Consider the following 14,494-nt stretch of genomic DNA (forward strand, 5'->3'; position numbering starts at 1 on the left):
ATGAAGCGGAAGGAATTGCTGGCAGCTTGTGAAGAGCTGATCAAGTCGTTCGACCCCGCCAAGACCACCGTTGATGCTCACGCGATAGAAGAGCTTCGAGGTTTTTCGTCGGCGAGTGACCAGCGATTCCTGCAGCAGGTTCTCTATGGTTCCTATCGCTACCGAGACCTGCTGCGTCCAATGCTGGCGCTATTCCTCGACTCGCACTCAAGCCAAGTGAGTCGAACGGACTACACCAAGTTCCTCATCATGGGCTATTTGGCCATATTCCGTCTCGAGGAGCTCGGAGCGGCGGCATTTTCTGGGTTGGCACTGGCACTTCAGCCTACCAGTATGCACATTTTCCTTTCGTACATTTTCGATCCTGAGGAACTTCGAGGAACGCTTCACGCGCAATGGACTCGCGTCCTTGACGCTGAATTTGTCGAGACGCAGATTATCGACAAGATGCTGAGCTTCAAGCCGGCTATCGACAAACTGTTAAGTCAGCTCCATGCCAAAGCTTTCGGACGAGCTGCTTCTACTCGTGAGAATCAAACTGGCAGCATTTCCAGCTCCAGTCTCACAGATTCCGATGTCAACACGAATACGAGCAAGCCTCCTACGGTGCCTGTGGCGCCCAACATCACTCAGCCGAAGCCTCGACGAGCGCTCGAGCCTATCCGTATACCTCGCGAGGTCAAGGCTAACCCGGTGCCTGCGTCACTTAACCGACTATCACTGGCAGATCTCCAAACACAGCAAGAGACTCGAAAGCAGCGCATCAAAGCTGAAGTGGCGAGCAAATACGATTCAGCGGACGAATTTCAGTTTGCTACAGCAACGAGAACGAGCAACCTGGAGGCTTTGCGAGAGGAAGTTGAGCGTGAGCGTGAATCAGCTCTGCAGTTCGACTTTAAGGCGAAACCAGTTCCCCATTCCAGCACATCAGCTGCGACTGCAGCGAATACTACTGAGGTGAAGCTCACTACGGCTGCTATCTTGCGGGAAGATGCCTTGCACAAGCGCAAGAAAGACCGCGAGGCGGCGTTGATTCGCGCTTACGAGTCGGAACTACGAGACCCACTGGAATTCTACCGCTGGCAAGCCAATATGCAGCAGCAGGATGAAGCGAATTCGCGGCGTGAGGTCGAGACGCGTCGTCTTGAAATGATGCAGGCACAATATGACGCCGTGGAAGCTGCACGCCAAGCGAAACTGGAGAATCGAGAGGTGGCACTAGAAATGAAAGAGCGTGCTAAGAGCCGAGCTGCTGAGCGGGAGCAGGAGGAAAGCGACTTGATTGACAAGTACCGGCAGCTCACCGAGGATGTGAAACGCGTCCGTGATACAGCCCCACGAGAAGCTGAGGCTCAAGTGCGCGAAGAGAATGCGAGACAGCGTGACGCGCTGCAAGAATTCTTGGCGGCTGAAAGAGAACGCAAAGCCCAGCAAGATGCAAAAGAGCAAGCGGCACGCGAAGACTTGATCAGGCAAATTCGAGCGTTGGACTGTGTGCATCGCGAGTATGTGGCCGTGTTTGACCCTACCGAGACAGCACAGCTCGGGCTTTTGCAGGAAATGTCACTTGCGGAGCTACGCGAACGCCTTAGAGTACGCCACGAAGAGCAGAAGCGCTGGGAGGAATCTCGGCGCGAAGCCATCCTCACGGATAAGCAAGAGAAAAGCGCTGATCTCCTCGAAAAGGCTACTAGTGCAGCCAGACGACGACGTGCTACAGCGAGTGCAAATGCCACCGCTCGCAGCAAGAAGAAAGCTTTAGCTGCAGCTCGTGAGATGGAAGAGCAAGCTCTGCGCAGAAAAAATAACTTGGAGCTCGCTGAGAAGCTCCAGCGCCAACGGGAGGAGCGTAAGCAGCAGGCTGAGAAGCTGCGCTTGGAAGCCGAGGAGCTAGCTACCAGGCGGAGATTCCTCGGCGCTGCGAAGTCCATGCTCGAGGAGAATCACTTCGACCAGCTCAAGTGTGGCTTCGAGCGTGGAGCCAAAACCCGACAGGTGACAAACCAAGTGGAGTCAATAACCATGGAGAACGTTCGTGCTCAGGAGAAGCGTATGAACTCCGAGGTCCGCGAGCGCCAGCGCCTTGCAAAGCAAGAGGAGGAGCAAGCGAGAGCCCAGATATACTCACGAGCTAAGGAAGATGCTCGACGGCGCAATCGGGAAGAAGATGAGACTCTGCGAGCGATGGTGCGTCATGAACAGCAAAGGTTTGGTCACGCTCGCGAGACGCTGCAGGCACGCAATGTCTACGCCACGAAACAGTCACAGAGCAAGATAGCGGAGGCGAGAAACGTGTCTGCTTCTCGATCGAAGCCCCACCCGAAGGTGGCGTCCAGAAGTCCTAGCCGCAACCAGGAACAGGAGCTACCAGTTGGAGCAGCTACGTAGGAACTCCCCCCATCGTTATACAACTTCAACTTCAGCAATAGTAAAACCAAGTGATTTTGTGTATGAAGAGCCACCTACAAGTTCCAGGAGCTTACACGGTCTCAACTTCGACGACGTAGCGAATGCGAGCTTGAGCTTCCTTGTAAACTACCAGCTCAGCGTAGTCCGAAAGCACCGGCTCCACTAGAGTGAAGCCGTCGGCCAGTGGTGAGCTCGTCAACGTGTTGCGATAGAGCTTGACAGAGTAACTGTAGGCTGCATCATTGTCGGGCCGGATCGTGACCTTGAGTGTGGCCTCGCACCACGCACCGCTTCCTACCTTCTGGGGCGCAACCTCCGCTGCGTCTGCGTCATCTTCGTCCAATGATGCGCCGGGAGTTTCGCGGCTTAGCAACTCAATGATAATCGTGCGCTCGTCGAACTGGTACTGCACGAAGAGCGCGCGGTTGTCCGAGGTGCTTACGGTGTGCGTGTCGCCAACAGCAAACGTCTTGTCTGCTAAGAGCTTGGCCAGGTACTCCTGTGTCTCCGCTGCGAACTTCGGGTTGCGCTCATACCAACCGATCGGTGACGGGTTTGGTTCTGTCTTAGCCCACACTAGATCGTAGGGAAGTTTAATCCCAAGCTGCATCACCTGCCCCAGGTGTAGTTTGGCTCCACACTTTGGCGACACCAGAGCACCACGTGGGTCGGGATTATGTACAGCTAGAGCCTTGACGCTATCCATTCCCTCACGTGGCAAAGGGTCACCACCCCAAGCTGCTGTGGCTGTCAGCTCTGTGGGTTTGCCAAGTGCTACTTCACACAGCAGCATGTAATGCACCTCGCGCGTCTTCGTCGTGCTCTTGTCTGGTTTGCCGTCTTTATCCAGAATTGGTAGCGCGTATGGAGCATCGCAGTAGTTAAGGCTCTTCTCGGCAACATTCGCGAAGTACAGGCCTTTGCCGTACGCGTAGCCATGGTGCGGAGCCTCGGGAGGTGCCACACGCAGCCCCTGAGATAGGATTCCCATGAGGTTCGTGCGTTTCGTTCCGTGCCACAGCAAATGCGTTTGCGTAGCTCGCAAATCCGGTCGCTCCTCCATGAGCTCGTTGAATCGCTGAGTCTCACCACGACGCTCCACCTCAAAGACGTTGCTGATGCGATAGCGCTGACGATCGTGAGAGCGCAGACCACCGAAGAAGTAGCGGTGGATAAGCTGCCGTTCGGCGTCTGCAGGCTGCAACGGCGCAAGGCGCACTTGCAGCGCGTGGTAGCAGTATTCAAGAGGGTTTTGCGTTGGTTGTGCTCGCTTGGCCCCCAGCAGCATTTTGTACGTCTCCATGATGTCGGACAACATCCGCAGACGCGTGATTTCCACATTTACGTCGCCCACCTGATCGAAAGCTTTGATCGAAGACGCCAGCACGTCGCTATCTTCTTGGCATGGCATAATCTCGTAGTAGCGGCTGCTTCGCTCGCTCACCTTCTCTGTAAGTGCTTCGTGACGCGTAGCAAGTAGCGCACGTTTTGTAGCTCCGTCGTCAGAAAGATCGCCACTCGCAGTTCCGATCTCTTTCACCAGCTCCTCCTTCTCCTTCAGTAAATCACGAATCTCCTGCAGCTTCTCCAGCGCCGTACGCAGCTCGTCTTGCTTTGCCAATGGCAAGTCGCCACCAGCAAAACCGCAGCTCGTCTGGGCTGCCAGTTGCAAATTGCGTACGTCGGTGATAGCAGCTAACATTGCCATGACGTTTGGAGAGCCCACGAGGTCTGCATCAGATGGCTCAGGGAACACTACACCTTTGCTTGTGCTATTGTCCATATCCTCGCGGAATGATCTGGTCACCTCGTCGTCCACCTTCGTGGCGTAGTTTACGCGCTGAACGAGGTTGTACTTCTTCGGCTTCTTGACGAACTCGCCCGGTGCACGCGTCTCCCACGTGTTGCCGGTCTTACTTCGGAAGATCTTCTTGAATTCATTCACAGCCTCCGCTTCATCTCTGAACGGCGTGTTCTGGAACTTGCCTGTCTCTCCGATTCGCCCCCAGTTTGTGAACAGAACCAAGATATCCTGCAATTCGTCACGCACTAGCTGCAGTCGATAAAAGACGTTTAGTCCAAAGCGCCCGTTCTTGACGTCAACCTTGGTCAGCAAGGCATCTAGTTCTGTCCCCTCGCCATCGCCCTCACAAAGCACCTTGCTCACTTTACCGACGTCACAACTCGCGTTCACCTTGGCCACCACTCGAGAACGCGATATCTTACCCGACGCCTCGCACTCTGCGAGATACGCGTTCGCATCATCCAAATACGTCGGAGCAGAAGCAAATATTGTCTTAGGCTTGGAAGTGTCAGGTTGAATTGTCACGAAGTCAGGGAATGTGCGCTCCAGGAACCGAAGCACGAACTGCGAACGCTGGTCTCGTGCATAGTCAATAACGGACTTTCCAGAAGCATCCCGAGTGCGCAAGTCACCACCAGCACGCACAAGCATCGCCAACAAACGCGCGTTCTCGTAGGAGCCGTAGTCAAGTGGCTGCACAGCCATGTGGCACGCTGTCAATCCGGCGGCGTTTTGCTGGGCAAGCGCTGCCTTCACACTGGCCTCCGGGACGTGGAGCGAGCACACACGCGTCGAATCAGCTAAAGAGAACACGTCCTTTGGGTCCGGCACCGATCGGATGAGCCCAAGGGCTAGACGCATCTCCGCAGTTAGATTGCGTGCAGCAAGGTGCATGAGCAGCGTGTTGCCCCTTCCGTCAGGAATCGATAACTTGGCGCCGTAGCGGAGTAGCAGCGCCAGTGCGTGGTAGCGTACAGATGCATCTGTCGTAATAGCAACGCGAACAAGCGGCGGCATCTTGTCATTGTCCCCTTTCGCAAGAGAAGTTATCTCATAGAGTTCACGGCCTGACCGCAACAATTGATCATTGTCTTGATTTTCACCAGGGTGTCTTCTCCGCTCGAGTGTTGCCGCTTGCGTACTGTGAAAGCTTGCATTGGAGTCTACACCGCGTTTAAGCAGCGTTTCAAGCATCGAGAAAAACAGCACAGGCTTTGATACTGCAAGGCTCTCCACAAAGCGATCCAAGAAGGCGCCAAGAACATTCATCTTTGAGTCGTCGCCCTGAAGGATGTCCAGCGAGTGCGAAGGGTGCTCCACAAAGTAGCACAGCACAGTGAGTAGCTGATCGTCTCCGAGATTACTGCCGGTGCGTTTCTGCTTGAGAGCAAATAGAAGTGGGGACTCGCCAGCCTTGTTCTTCACATTTTCGGTCTGTGCCCCACCGTCTTGGTGGTGCAGAAAATCTGAAAGACGAGTATTGCCTCTCTTAGCTGCGTAGTGCAGAGCCAGATTTCCTTTTTTGTCCTGGATGTCAGCACGCACGCCGGCGTCCACGAGGGCCCACGCCAATTTTTTTGCCAGGTTATCAAACCCAGTTTGCCGCGTCTTTGCCAGCGAGTGCAAGAGTGTTTCTCCATGGGAGTTAGTGCGCTTTAGAAGCTCTAAGCCACCGCCCGCTCCAGATTCCAACACTCCCAGAAGGTTATTAGCAAGCTGAAACTGACCGCACCGCACTGAATCTTCTATCGCCTGGCGTCGGCAGAACGTGGCGTTCAGCAGCATGTGGCAGATACCAGTGAGACCGTTGTTCACGGCGTGGTAAAAGTAACTCCGAGTCTTCACCTTAGGCTCGGGCTTTGTTTTAGTTGTAACGCCATTCTGGAACCGACGAACGGATTCTTCGCGAGAGTTCGAGGAAGACTGGGTGATCCGGAGCTTCCCATCTACAGCAGAGCCACTACGTAACAGAGTCATAATGGTTGTCTGTCGCTTGTAAAATACTGCCAGCCCAAGGGGTGTAAATCCATCTCGATCTTCTAGAGCCATGATTGCTTTCTGCTTCGTAGTGTCCCCCGAGGAAGCAAGAAGTGTTGATACACATACAAAAGCACCCGTAGCTGCGGCAAGGTGGAGTGATGACCGCCCTAGCTCATCGCGTGCCATGAAATCAAGCCCACGCTCCGCTGCTAGATTCGAAACTGTTTCGACGGGATCTGTCTCCGTTCCAGGAATGACGGCCAAGTGTCGTAGGAAAGCCTCTCGCCTCTCAATATCATAATTCTGTTTGTCGAGAACCTGTCCTTCACGATCCTTCTGACCCCGTGTTTTCTTGTGGGTAACATCGTACTTCTCATGCCAGTCAAGCCGCACTTTAATCAACGCAAAATGCAAAGCCCCAAAACCGAAATCATCTTGGATGCTAGCATCGGCACCATTCTGCAGAAGGAAACGTTCAACAGCGAATGATGCATCAGCAGTCATCGCTGCAGCGTTGACAGCATAGTGCAAAGGCGTTCGGCCTAGCCAATCCCGCTGGTTCACGGCATCACGTGCCCCGCTTTTTCCCGCCGCAAAAATAAGTTCCCGTAGCAATTCAAGATCGCGATTCTGTGCCGCAAAGTGAACCGGAGACCGGTTCTTCTTATCGCCTACAATGACGGCTTTCGGAGCGCTCGGATCCTTCAAGGCAACCAATATGGCTGGTTCCACCACATCTGGTGACTGTTCGTGGTGGTTGCTTGACTCCGATGAAATGGAAACGGAGAACAATGACGTATTCGTAGAATTGGAACGACCAGCCGGCAACGATTGAGCGATAGTGACTGTCGAGTACGCAACCTCCCCTGCATGAGCCTCCTTCGACGGGATAGAATGTCGGGAAACAACTGCCAAGTGCAACGGCGAAGCCCCGAAAGTATCCTTTGCCATAAGACTTGCTCCGTGAGAAAGAAGAGCACTAACGGAAGCGCCATCATTTCCCTCCAACGCAACGTGCAACGGTGTTCTCCGCGTGGTTTTGGAAACGCAATCGATCTGGGCGCCATACTTAAGTAGCAAACGCGTGCACTTGATTCGCTTGCTTTTGACAGCTTCATATAGTGCTGGCTCCAACAGTGTGTCTACTCCACAATTCCCTGTGCACGCAGGGAGACTATCCCGACGGATGGTCGCGCCACCACTGGATCGTGCAATGGCGTCATCGATAGCAAAAGCTTTGCAGTTTGTGCACCGCACCGGAGACAGGTTGGCATCTGCATGATGCGTTAACAACACCCGCACAGTGGGTACATCGCCCGATTCCACTGCATACTGCAGCGCGGTTTTAAAGCTCCCAAGATGTACGAAGTTTACCAGGGATTTGTCTTGGCCATCTGGACTCGAAGAGAATATTTCGGGACGTTTTTCCAACAGGAGATGCATAAGGCATTTAGCGGAGTGCTCAGCGCAACCATACCACTGCATCCATGGGTTTGTCGGCTCGCTTGTTAGCTTTCGCTTCGCGATCAGATGCAAAGCCGTTTCGTACTCCACCATGATCATGGGCTTGGACTTATACTTGGTGCTGGCATCGGGTACAGGCAAAGGTTTTGGCGTTGAAGTGATAGCACCATCGTCATCACTGTCGTTACTGCTATCGTCATCACCATCGTCACCAGAGTCATCAGGGTCCGAGTATTCGGAGTCACTCTTTGAACTACCGAAATTATCAACACCAGTCACCGCAGCAGCATCAACATCATTGGAACCTTCGCCATCATCTTCTGTAGGGGAGGTCGCACCCGTACGTCCCCGCAAACGCGCAGCCTCTTCACAGCGCACGTAGGCCTCACGGTGGGTCGTATTCTCCGCATAAAGTCCAAGTAGTTCTGTAAGCCGTGTATCAATGTCACGCATTCGTTGTAGCTTGTCTGGGTCAGTCTGGTTTGTTGTTGAAGATACGCTTCGTTCGTGTCTCGGGTCCAGTAACCGCATCACAGGTGTATATCCGTCCTTGTCCTTTTCACACATCATTTCAGCGGTTGTTGGGCATTTATCCACACACTGCCGAATAAGCTTAGGAATTGCTGCGAGCTGGGACGCATTGTGGTTAGCCACCACGTGAAAGAAGTTCTCGTGCTGTGGCCTTGTTCTTCCTGCCAATTTCAGCGGCCCGCCATTCGCAGATTTGTCGTTGTGCACCAGTAGTTTTGATAAATAAGAGTCTCCTAGCCCTGCACCCAATGCCGCAGCAGTCATCCAGGCATCAGATCCGTCGGAAGACTGGGCATCCGGGCGCACGCCATTCTGTTTAAGCAGAAGATCAACGATCTCGGTCTGGTTACCAACCATTGCCAGCTGAAGCGGTTGTAGCTTTACCGGCTCAGACGTATTCTCCTGGATCAGTTCTTCACGATAGAGCTCGTACTGTGGATGAGCACCGTGCTGAAGAAGAAGGCCAACCGCTTCCAAAAAGAACTTCGCAAGGTCTTGGGTGCCATTGCTCACACTGCCATCTTCAGTGCGTGGAGCTTCATCGCAAGCACGCTTGATCAATCGTTGAAGCGGATACTCACCATCCGAGTCGCTAATGTTTGGATTGAGTCCCTTGCCACAGAGATAGCTGATCTGCCCAAGACTGTGTGAGTGCTGGCACTGCAAGAACAGCATCGTACGACCCTGTCGGTCTCTGAAGTCGAGAAACTTTTGCTGCGCCTCCCCACTGACTTGAGCCAAGATCAACTCTGCACACGCACGTCGTTGCTTCAGTAAAGCGCATGCGAGTGGCACAAATCCCCATGCATTCTGCGACCACAGCTCGGCACCCACGTCGCACAGCAGCTGCAAGCAAGAAGGCCATCCATAGCTAGCCGCGTAGTGGGCGACACTATTCTCTGACGTATCGTAGGCATTGACATTGGCACCACCGTTGATGAGCACTGCTGCCACACGCGTGTGTCCGTTCTTCACAGCAAGAATCAAAGGCGTCTTCTTCAGCTTGTCTCCAAGATCCACGCGAGCGCCGTTTGCAAGCAGCACGCGCACGCACTCCAGATGGCCGTTCTGAGCTGCCAACGTCAATGGTGTGGCTTTGCTTGCTCCGCCACTTGCAGCATTCACCGCAGCCGCCTCGCCGCATTCGGTGAGCAGGTATTCGAGAACCTTAGCACAGCCGTGTCTCGCCGCGAAATGCACCGCCTGCTTGCCTCCCGGGCCTTTCTCTCGAACTAGCTTGTCTGCGACTTCTTGGCCACCGCCACCATTTTCTCCTGGGGTGGCAGCGAATTTGAGTAGGGCCAGCGTAGTCTCCTCTCGCCCAGCCTCTAGGGCACACATCAACGGTGTCATTCGCGTCTTCGTGCGTCCAAACATGCCGCAGCGCTTTTCCAAAAGGAAGAGCATTGGTGCGGGGGACTCGCAACCTGCTGCGTAGTGGATCGGCTCATAACCTTGGTCATCCTTAATGGCGCCGAATTCGTCACCTGCAACATCCCAGAGCGCCTCCAGATACTTAGTGTTGGGGTTTATGGCGGCCAAGTGCAGTGGACGGAGCCGCGTTTGGTGCGCTTGCTTGATCGCTGACACAGCGCGGAACGGAGGAAGCAAGGGTGCGGTCTCCTCTCCGTCATCAGTGGGTCCATCGGCGAGAACTTTGTGGTGCAGCTCGTTGAAGCCCCATCCGCCATTTTTTTCCAATGTCTCCACCACCTTGCGGACCAAACGGAAGTTACCGCACCGAGCCGCATGGCAAACATTGATTCCCACCGAATACCCACTAGTCCAGTCGCCCGTCGGGTACAAAAGCGTAAGCATCTCGACGCTGGCGTTCGGACTGCGCCAGAGGTAGTCGAGCGATAGACTCGGTTCAAAGACAGGATAGACATCCCCAAGTAGAGCGTTGTTACCTTCTTTCCCTCCGCGACTGGCGTTGATTGCCCGCCTGTTGTAGTCGCTAAAGCGACTCGTGTGCTGGCCGGTCGAGTGCGAAGGCAGCGCCACCTCCGGCGTGGCCGCCATCTGCTGCTTGTCAACCTTCTCGACCGTCTGACGCAGTAAGGCCGCCGCAGCCAGATCGTCGCTGTCAATAGCGTAGTGCAATGCAGTGTGAGCCACATCGGCGCTTCGAGGAGCGTCGAACGTGCTGAGTCCAGCATACGAATCCGTCGTGATCTTCTTGAGCATCTTGACGTTCTTAGTCAGCACGGCACGCACAACCTCTCGATTGGCCGAAGCCACATCCCCACTACATTCCCCGAACGGCTGCTGGCCAAACAGCTCTCGGTCCTCGTACGTGGCCTCGTCCACTGTCACCCTCAGCGGTGGAATGTGCATGGCCGCCTCTCTTTTACTGAGCTTCTGCGTCTTGCCTCGAGCAGCAGGCGAAGGCACTTTGTCCTCGTCAGCAGCTCGGCGTTTTCTACTTGACGTAGGAGGAGGACGCTCACTATCTTCTTCTTCGTCTTCACCTACGTCCTCCCCCGCCAGCCGCCGCTTGGTACGCGACAGACTGCGCTGCACGCGAGCCAGCGACTTGGGCGTAAGCTCCAGCGCCGAGGCGCTCAGCTCCCGCAGGAAGACGTGGCACAGGATGCTGCCGACGTCCACCTGCTCGTCGTACGCCAAGGTGTAGCGGCTGGCGGCCGTCCGGTTGAGCCACGTGACGTGGACGCTAACGTCCTCCTGGGCGAGCATGTCCTCCGTCACGTCGTCCTGCAGTTGGGCGAGCCAAAACTCGTCCCCCTTGACGACGTCCATGTCCACATCTTCTTCTTTTTTCTCTTCTTTCTCTTCTTTTGTGGCGCGTGGAGAGCGTCTCGTGGCCGTCTTCTTGTTCTTCTTCTTACCGCGCTTCTTGACGGGCGCCTCCTCTTCAGCGAGCACGGCCACGAACGTCTGCGCGGCCAGGACCACGTCCCAGTCTTCTTCCTGCCACTTGCGCTTGCCCGCCATGGATGGTCTTTATGGCGCGTTTTGTGAAGTGCCAGAAGCGCGTGCCAGGCTATTTGTGAAGTGTATGAGCCGTTGTATCCAGCGGTTGAAGTGAAGTGGGTTCAAAAATGTCGTCATGGGTACTTTTTCTGGTGATAAATTACGTTTTATACTTTTAGTGCAGGTCGAGGCGATAAATGATGGTCGGTAGTTGGCGGCCAAGCAATAGTATCTGACAATCGTGGTGACCGTGATAAATGCCTACTCTGTCATATATTCTCGATTGCACGCACATACAAGTGCGTGGATGTATCTTGGCGTTTATCGTTCAAAAGGAGCATATTACGATCCATTTTCACGTCATTTCGTGAGTGTGATTCCACTCGAGCCCTTGCTCGCGCTCTTGCCTCCTCTCTTCCAAGAAAGCAAGCCACTTTTCACGACCCCCTTTTCTTTCGTACCAGAAGAGAAAATACCCCAACGCAACCACCACTAGGATTGCGCTGATCCACCCCATAACTTGGACTATAACACTTGCCGATGTGCACATGTAGACCAAAAGAAGAAGAATTCCCGGTGTGAAGATGAAGAGCACCACGAGGAATAGCACCGCTGCCAATGGCCATGATGCGCTGGCGAACGCCAACGAGTGGGCACAATCGAGAATGGGCTTGCGCGTGATCGGGATCGGGTAGAAGAGGAAGATGCCGATTACGTTGAACCAAAAGTGCACAAGCGCGATCGCCACAGAGTCCGCCTTGCCAGTTACCAGCGAGGCGAGCAATGCTGTGCCAGTAGTACCCAAGTTGGCTCCGATCACCAACGGGTATACTTGCTCCAGTGTCACGACACCCAAGCCTGCCATCGGCGTGAGTGTTGAGGTGACGACAGTGGATGAATGGACCGCGAACGTGATCAGAGTGCCCACGACGATGTTGATGTATCCGTTGTAGTTGAGCAGCTTCGAGATGAGGCGCTTCGTGGGACCCATGAAGACCTTTGCCAGCATCTTCACCAACGTTAGGAGCGCACAGACGAGGATGCAGAAGCCGATGACGACGGTGATGGCGCCGATGCTGCCGTCGCTCAGACTGGACCCCTCGAAGGTGCCTCCCTTGACAAAAGACTGGCCAGCAGTACACAGACTCTCACCCGTGGCGACCTTGTAGATGGCCTTCTTGTCGACCACCAGCAGCGTCTGGGTGAGCGGGTTCACGATCGTGTCCACGGGACTGTTGAACGCACCGCTGCTTGTCTTGGCGTTCGACATGGCCACCGACATCTTCTCCAGTGGGTGGAAAAGCACCTCAATAGGAAACAGCACCAACACCGACCAAATGTTGTACATGTCGTGTACCGTGGCAGCCGCCATGGCCCGCTGGAACTGAGTGCGGTCGCCCACTTGGCCGAACGCCACCATGATGCAGGTCACGCAAGTGCCGACGTTGGCCCCCATGATCACGTACACACCCTGACGAATGGTCATGCCACCGGAGCCCACGAGTGCCACCACAATGGAGGTCACGGTGCCAGAGCTGTGCAGCAGTGCAGTGGCCACCGTGCCGATCATGAGACCAGCCACGGGGTTGTTGGCGAAGTCGAATGCGCCCTTGGTGTCGCACCCGAGGGCGAGTGTGAAGCCGTCGCCGATGAACTTGACCGCGACCATGAAGAAGTACAGGGCGGCAAGCGACGCGAACGTGTAGATAATTCCCGACTTGACCTGCTCAACTCGTGTCGTTTTGTAATCGTAGTCTTCTTCATTGAAATCCTCCGTTTGATTGTCTGTGGCAGAATTCGCTGAGTCGTTTGTCAGCAACTTCTCGTTTTCAATGGTGCTGTAAACCATTCTAACGGGGCTCCTCACAATTCCTCACTTGTGGTGTCGAATCTGGAAGTGACCATGGTCATCTTCATCACAGTTGCAGTGGTAAGGTAAAACGGACTTGGCGGTCAGTACGATCTCACCACTAGCACAATCAAGATTCACTGGTTCTTGACAAGTTCTACAGCGTCGTCGCAAGCCCCTTGCGAAAACAAGTCTCTTGGAGATTCGGTCGTCACGGCCCTAGTTATAAATGGCGAAGGTCTATCTTTGAAGAAAAAAAATACCGACCCGAGCCGAGACGGAACAACAAATACCAATCTCTCTTATGGACAGGAATATCACACACATTGAGAATAAGCCTTTAGGAACGTGAAATGGACAATGAAGAACAAGTGCTAACTACTAGGTCTTAAGAAGAGCCTTACACAGGAATGAGCGCGGATTAACGCAAAGCTGCTGGGCTCGTGCCGATGTTGCCTCGCCCACCTCCTCCGTATCGGCTTCGCGGCAGATGGCCATCCAGTTCGGTGCAGTATTCATTGAAATTGAGCGCAGGACCAAGCCTAGCGGTAGGGAGATGAGTCCCAAGACAATGCAGGTAAACCAGTGACCGACAGTGAGTTGTGTGCAGTTGAATCAGTCGAACTGCAAGAATTTAGAGATCGATTCGTAGACGTTACGGCCCCACTTGATGGCGTTCACGATCGCGTTGAAGTTGTCGTCCATGAGAATGATATCGGATGTGTCAGCAGCGCTGCTGATACCCTTGGCGAATTCCGACGTTGGCTTTCTTGAGCGCCGACGCATCATTTGTGCCGTCACCAGCCACAGCTACGACTGGAGGACCGTGGGGAATCAAGTTATTCTTCATTAAACCATTCACCAACGTGTACTTACCCTTCGGAACGGCCGTGCCAACACGTGAAAATTTGGTGGAACTGTGACTGAATGATGTTTCCTTGGCTATCAAGCACTTTCGAGCGGAGCATTTGGCCGTCCATGACTAAGGATCCTTCGTCTTGAGTAATGATGCCACACTTCCCGAAAATGCAGCGGTGGTGATGTTATCACCAGTGACCATGAGCACAGTGATTCCTGCATGCTTGCAGCGCTCAATGGCGCTCGGTACCTCAAATCTCACGGGATCTTCGATGCCGACAATTGCGACGAAAGGTGAACCTGAACTCCTCTCTACATCGCCATCCAGGGTACGGTCACATCGCGGTACGAAAGGCAAAAAGAGCGGTATCCCTGGGACGCGTATTTCTCAATCGAATATCGGCAAGCTCGACACCACCGTCCCGGATATACTGAAGCAGGGTGCACTCTGTATTGTTTCCCTGGTAACAAGATCTCGGCGGCTGAGTTGATTACAATGTCATTGCAGAGTGCCTTCTTCGCTGCATCACCCAGAGCTCCAATGCCGTCAGTCGCTGCTGAGAGTTCCAATCCAGACTTTCATGGCGGCCCAACCGCTACGGACACGAACGATTGAATCTGATCAGCGGCGGGTTCAGCGTGATATCGATATCGGAACAGCACAT

At 54.2% G+C, this 14,494-nt stretch overlaps 3 protein-coding genes across 3 annotated transcripts; 1 reads left to right on the plus strand and 2 right to left on the minus strand.

Annotated features, from left to right (window-relative positions):
* KRP23_11119 (Cilia- and flagella-associated protein 99) lies at positions 1 to 2,388 on the plus strand (the record flags this gene model as incomplete). The annotated part of the gene is made up of 1 exon (XM_067881640.1): positions 1 to 2,388. One exon carries the CDS (start codon positions 1 to 3, stop codon positions 2,386 to 2,388), a length of 2,388 nt encoding a protein of 795 aa, XP_067740931.1.
* Positions 2,389 to 2,479: 91 nt separating this feature from the next.
* KRP23_11120 (Poly [ADP-ribose] polymerase tankyrase) lies at positions 2,480 to 11,143 on the minus strand (the record flags this gene model as incomplete). Its single annotated transcript, XM_067881642.1, has 1 exon — positions 2,480 to 11,143. The coding sequence occupies one exon, from the start codon at positions 11,141 to 11,143 to the stop codon at positions 2,480 to 2,482; it is 8,664 nt and encodes a 2,887-aa protein (XP_067740932.1).
* Positions 11,144 to 11,477: 334 nt separating this feature from the next.
* Positions 11,478 to 12,971, minus strand: KRP23_11121 (Sodium-dependent phosphate transport protein 2A; the record flags this gene model as incomplete). The annotated part of the gene is made up of 1 exon (XM_067881643.1): positions 11,478 to 12,971. The coding sequence occupies one exon, from the start codon at positions 12,969 to 12,971 to the stop codon at positions 11,478 to 11,480; it is 1,494 nt and encodes a 497-aa protein (XP_067740933.1).
* Positions 12,972 to 14,494: the final 1,523 nt, after the last annotated feature.

This window comes from Phytophthora ramorum (genome assembly GCF_020800215.1).
Source record: "Phytophthora ramorum isolate Pr-102 chromosome Unknown Phyram_PR-102_s0011, whole genome shotgun sequence".
In the NCBI taxonomy this organism is placed as follows: Eukaryota; Oomycota; class Peronosporomycetes; order Peronosporales; family Peronosporaceae; genus Phytophthora; species Phytophthora ramorum.